Consider the following 6381-nt stretch of genomic DNA (forward strand, 5'->3'; position numbering starts at 1 on the left):
ATGGTGGAAATCATGAGCTTCAGGTGATGGGAAGAAAGGAAAGTGGTAACCAGAATGGGCGTTCAAAGTTGAAAGGATAGCAAGTGTAAACCACAGCCAGCAGGTGGCAGTGTGACTTCCCATACACAGAACTCCAAGGAATGGTGGCAAAACATTTGAGAAGATGTGCTCCACCGGGTGACAATAAATTGCAGTTATTGCAATTGGAGCTGTCCACTCATGATGTTGTTTATGAATGTATTTGTAGAAGCGAGGATGGTGAAGCAGCCTTCATTAAATACATGAAGTGTTGGTGAGAGTGAATTAAAAATACAAGTTTCACAATATACATATATATCTGAAAATCTATGGCAAATGTTTAATAGCTTCATGTGCTTTTGTTAGTAAACAATCCTTAAAATGAACTTTTCAAAATCTGACTTGGTCAGATCAAGTAAATTAACTCTGTATACTTTTATTTCTATTTTCTCTGATCATAAGTATTACTGTATAACACTGTCATACATTTTTTTGATAAAAGACAAAGCTGAACCAAATCTTATCCATAACATAAATTCATGAAACACACTGCTGACTATCACAATCACCAGTTACACCTCTTTCCTGCCCAGATGGGTGCAGTCCACCTTGAGAACAAGATTGCATGACTGAATTAAAAAATATTTTGGAAATAAACTTATGTTTTTTTTCCCATTTAGAAAAATACTTCAGAGTTGTAATTTGTACAATCAAAAAGTTTTATTTATTTAATTCTATGCATAAAAAAACAATAAAAATTGCATATTTTGATTCAGGGTTGACTTCAATGTGCTCTCAACAAAATCAACAGTGCTTGCAAATTTTCAGAAGCTTTTCTGAGCATGATATGACACCTGTAGCCCCTTACGATGAAAATCATAATAGTTTTGAGCAAAATAACATTAATTTGACTTTTAACTTGAATAAAAGTGTCATTTTTTATGAATTTTTAGCCAATCACTGGTTCTCAACATCAGTATTGGTTGATGATCTAAATATATCATGAAAGCTCTATTCTGTTACTCTCAACTGCAAACGCCGAAAAGGCTTTAAATACAGTGGGGATTTGCATTGAAATCATAAACAATAGTGATAAAAACTCAGCTTGGCCATAGTTGATCGAAGAAAAAGTGTCTGTGAACAATTTCCTCTATAATAAAAGTCATTTTTTTAAAGCTTGCATAAAGCAAGCTTTATCAATTTATAAATTATTTGAATCATGATAAAGTACAATAAGAAACACTTCCTTCTGGAATAATATGAGGTAGACATAGTTTAAAAATTTGCACTCTAACACGTGAAATTATTTTAGTCACAGCCTAAGGAATTGCTGAAATGGGCACAGAAATCACTAAAATGAAATGTAAAGAAAATTATACAAGTGGCTAAAAAACTGGTTTGAAACTTTAAGTAGAAGTCTAAAGATACAGCTTTTGAGTGGGTAGTTTATTTTTATTTAACTTTTTACAATGTTTTATTTAGAGAAGCTATCTAATCAGTAAAGAGTAATTCTGAATTTTCTAACTACTTTATCCAGTAGTTTGTTTTTGAAGCAATTTAGCAAACAGTACAACAGGTGCATCTTAGAGTTACAATAAATTGCTCAGTCTCACTTTGTTCTGGATAAATAGTAGAGACGTGTATTACTTATGTTGACTTTTGTAAACAACTCTAATCATTTGCAACTCATCACTAAGTTATTTTTTACTCACAAGACAGTAAAGACTCACTGATGGAAATGATAAATTTTATAACATATGATCTTTCAGAAAGATGCTACAAGAAGACACACCCCAGTGGTTATTTACCAACCTTCATGATGCACCCCAGTGGTTATTTACCAACCTTCATGATGCACCCCAGTGATTATTTTCTAACCTTCATGACACACCCCAGTGATTATTTACCAACCTTCATGATGCACCCTAGAGGTTATTTACCAACCTTCATGATGCACCCCAGTGGTTATTTACCAACCTTCATGATGCACCCCAGTGATTATTTTCTAACCTTCATGACACACCCCAGTGATTATTTACCAACCTTCATGACACACCCCAGTGGTTATTTTCTAACCTTTATGACACACCCCAGTGGTTATTTTCTAACCTTTATGACACATCCTAATGGTAATTATGTAACCTTTACAATAGGTCCTAAAGCTTAAATTCTTCTCTTCATCTCAAAAGGTATAATCAAGTAAAGTACGTACTCCAGGTAAACAGTGAAACTGTACTCTTACATTTATAGCAATCTGTCTTTACCTGTGGGAGTAATAAAAGGCCACTTCTTCCACTAATATAAAAACACTAAGCTCTAGTAGAACCCATTGAAAAGTAGGAAGTTCCTTGCCAGTGGAGTGTCCTCTTAGATTCATGAAGTAATGGCCAACAATCAAGAAAGGTATCCCCATTATGATCTGATTTACGAGGACCTGCTTGATAACTTTTGTGACTTTCGGGTGTTGAACCTAACACAAAATGAAAATATGTTAGTTACACAGAATTTAGTTTACCTACTAGATGTAATATTACTTAAAACAAATTAAATACAATGCTTTACTGATAAATTTAATGATTTTTATTGACACAGAAGTTCAACTCTTTGAAAAATTAGTTTCATATTATACACATTTTTCCATTTGGTTTTGTTATGATTAATAACTTTTGTTTTCTTCAGGCTCTTCATATTTTTATATCATAATCTTCTGTAAATGTTTTGTAATTCATTGTCCTATAATTACTTTTGTATTTAATTTATACAGCAAACATTGTATTCTCCATTTCCTTATGTCCAAGTTTTCTCAATAAATCTTCAGGCCAAATCTTTACTCTGAATGATCAGGTAATACAATAAATTAAATAATCCTTATTATGTTTTTCTGTACAAAAAACACTTTCGGTTCTACCTTATTAAAGTTTATTTCAAACTGTTAATCTTCTTATGTTTTCTAAGTGTACGTACAGCATAGAAACAAAACAATAACAAAGGTTTATAGTTTTATAAATTATAAACAGCAACTACCTGTAGAATGAAATATGATATGTTTAGCTACAAATATCATAGTATACTCAATACTAAAATGATTTAAACAGAAGGAACTACGGACAATGGCTAAAAGTACCAAGTGTAGTGCTAAACATGTTAGGGGATGTCCAGATGGGGCTCTCCAGCTAAAAGTTTCTAAATTTCAAGTTGAAATCCTACAGATACTTCATTTCTACATCTACAAAACAAGACTAATAAATTGTATAAACCAGTTAATATAAAACATAGTTAAAGTACAGTAATATTTAAATATGAAAATTTAAAAATTATTTTTTCCTTATTAATGTTCTCAATACAGAAATTTTCACATGGAAATTTTGGTTCACATTTTATTTCAAGCATGAAAAACAAACAATCTGTAACCTTAGTGATCTAACACTATTACTGATTTGTCGACATCAAAATACCTTTATGTCTTGAGGTAGGTTTTAGATACATGTACATAGTATATATTACAAAGTGGCCTGGCCAAAGTAAACAAGAAATGAACTCATGGATTTCTGTACAGAGACCTTAGTCTTGCAACTATCAATTTCAAGCAAGTGATTGTTAACTGATCATGTCCAATTAGTCCAGCCTTCATACCTTTACAGTTTGAATCAAAAGACTTTAATCAGAGCAGCTTGTTTGTATGGCTGATCATAAGCTGTTGCTTGTTATACCTTTGAAGACAAACAGTAAGTGTCAATCATTCCCAGTTTTATACTACTGGATGTCTACTTGAATTTGTAGTTATTACATGACAATCACACATAGTTGTGTTAAATATTTCAAAGCTTCAATCTCACAATTTGACACCCAAGAGTCTTTCTTCTCTCAATTTAATAGGCACATTTTTAGTGACTTTTGTTGTTTATTGGGGTGTTGGAGGATTATACACTATTGTGGACTTGACTGGAAAGCCTGCCTTTCTTCTGAGATATAAAATCCAGGATAATGTGCCTTATCCTGTAAGTGTTGAGGTTTGGTTTTTATTGTGTTTTCATTAAATTAAGTATTCTTGTTTAGACATGGTTCATTGTTTTCTTAAAATCTCAAGAACTGATACTTCTTGCATCATGTTTTCTGTTACATAAGGAGAACAAAAACTTATGTAGACTTTGTATCTCTATATATTTGTGTTTTTAACTGTGAAGAAGAAGGTTATATGTAAAAAATACAAAATTCCTTGATATTCCTAATACGTTGAACCATTTTCATCATAAGATTTCAGAACTGGGGATTCTTAAATCCCTGATCTGAATTCCTTTTGATCTGAGTGTATGAATATTTTGTGTGATGCCTTCCAAAAATCAACATATTTTTGGTGGTATAACACCACCTACAAAGTACCAAACCATATCACAATATTGGTGTTAGTATCACACTACCTACAAAGTACCAAACCATATCACAATATAGGTGTTAGTATCACACTACCTACAAAATGCCAAACCATATCACAAGATAATACTTGTACATTCAATCTCACTATGACTTTATATCGACTGTGATTTGCATAATAAAATTCACATTCAAAAATGTATACCAACTACCTTGAACTCGGTTATTAATACTTTATATACAACTTTGTTAATTATTCCAAAAGATTCTATAAAAGTTAATGTTGTTAAATATTGTGTTTTGTCTGTGATGATAATTCCCCTGATAGTAATCAGACTTTACCTTGACTTTTCTGTGATCCCTAACTTCCTACGGAGCAGTATCCAGCAATAATCATGAATCCCTTAAAAAAAATCACAGCATACGGTGTACCACTTTTGGAAACAGTTTTCACCCTCACACCAGCAGAAACCGACACAAGAGTTGCTACATATATCAAGGTACACATGTTTCATCAAATATTACCATATATTTTCATTTTTCCCCAGCTGGCTGCTATCGTACAACTGGTCCTCCTTCCCTGGAAATATTGTGGAAGCAGCTTGTGTAATATACATGACTTGTGTCAGGAGGATTCATTATGTTGGTTATTGTTGTTTGGTACAAGTGGACAGTTTGTTTACTACATAAATAAAAACTTCCAATCAGAATAAGTTATATAATTAGAGCAAAATTAAAAATCAACCTGACCATCATTATAGCTAATTAAATATATCGTTTTTATAAGTTTTATACTTATAAAATAAATATTAGAATATGTTGTTTTATCAGTTGGTTACCCTTGCTGTCAACAATACTTTCAGCCAGATCTCTCTCTAGATGGTCCTGGTGCCCAATTTGATCCATCTTCCTATGCCATTAAGTATAAGGGATATCCTGATCTTGAAATATAAGGTCCAGAACATTGGTCTGATAGTAATCAGACTTTACCTTGACTATTCTGTGTGGTACATAAGGTCCAGAACATTGGTGTAACCTGTGAGTGTGTAGGCTACTTTATTTATGTATATGGTAAGTAACCTGTGAGTGTGTAGGCTGATTTATTTATGTATATGGTAAACAACCTATAAGTGTGTAGGCTGATTTATTTATGTATATGGTAAACAACCTGTGAGTGTGTAGGCTACCTTATTTATGTAGATGGTAAACAACCTATGAGTGTGTAGGCTGATTTATTTCTTTGTGTGGTAGATCCTATGTGATGGCAATTTTACACTAAACTTGAGCAGTTTTTCTAATTATGGAAACTACTTTTAAACTCATTTTGTGGTAATTCTATATGTATGTAAATACAGACACACACATGTACAAACTACCATTAATCTGTGGTAGGCTTTCATATTTATCTATATAAAGAGTATTTAGTATGTTATATTAAAACTTTTTTGAAGTCTTACCATGTTACAGTTCATATTGCCAGTTTCTGGTCATTCTCTTTCTGATAACCATGCATCTTAGCAATAGCCCTACAGCACAGTTTCTAATGTAAAATGTTCTGTCTTAAAACAGCCATGTCCGAAGCACACTACTCCTCTTTGTTTTCAATACTCCATCTAGTGTACTGGAAGGTGACTGTTTCCCAAAGCCCATTTCAACAGTCCATTCACATAGGAATTCACAGGTGCTATGTTGGCAACTTGACTGGTATGTGTTCTTGTGGAATAGAATGAATATGCATCTCATTCTTCAATGCCTTGAGGTATGCAACAATTCAATAAAGTTGACTGGAAGCCTTATCTCTGTGAACCAATACCCTGTTAGTTTATTTTTGGACTAAGCTGGTTTTTCTGTGTGGTATTTTACCATATACATAAATAAAGTAGCCTACACACTCACAGGTTACTTACCATATAAATAAATAAGGCAGCCTACACACTCACAGGTTACTTACCATATAAATAAATAAATAAAGCAACCTACACACTCACACAC

General features: G+C 32.6%; 1 protein-coding gene across 1 annotated transcript in view; it reads right to left on the reverse strand.

Annotated features, from left to right (window-relative positions):
- LOC106466768 (fatty acid hydroxylase domain-containing protein 2-like) overlaps window positions 1–6381 on the reverse strand; it is a 16664-nt gene that overhangs the window by 1669 nt on the left and 8614 nt on the right. Inside the window, exons 3-4 of the mRNA XM_013927067.2 lie at window positions 2283–2488; window positions 1–268 (exon numbers count right to left, since the gene is read on the reverse strand). Coding sequence (XP_013782521.1) covers window positions 1–268; window positions 2283–2431 — 417 coding nt within the window. The 5' untranslated portion in view covers window positions 2432–2488. The remainder of the gene's footprint in view (window positions 269–2282; window positions 2489–6381) is intronic.

The sequence above is a fragment of the Limulus polyphemus genome, unplaced genomic scaffold (assembly GCF_000517525.1).
Source record: "Limulus polyphemus unplaced genomic scaffold, Limulus_polyphemus-2.1.2 Scaffold2377, whole genome shotgun sequence".
NCBI lineage: Eukaryota > Metazoa > Arthropoda > Merostomata > Xiphosura > Limulidae > Limulus > Limulus polyphemus.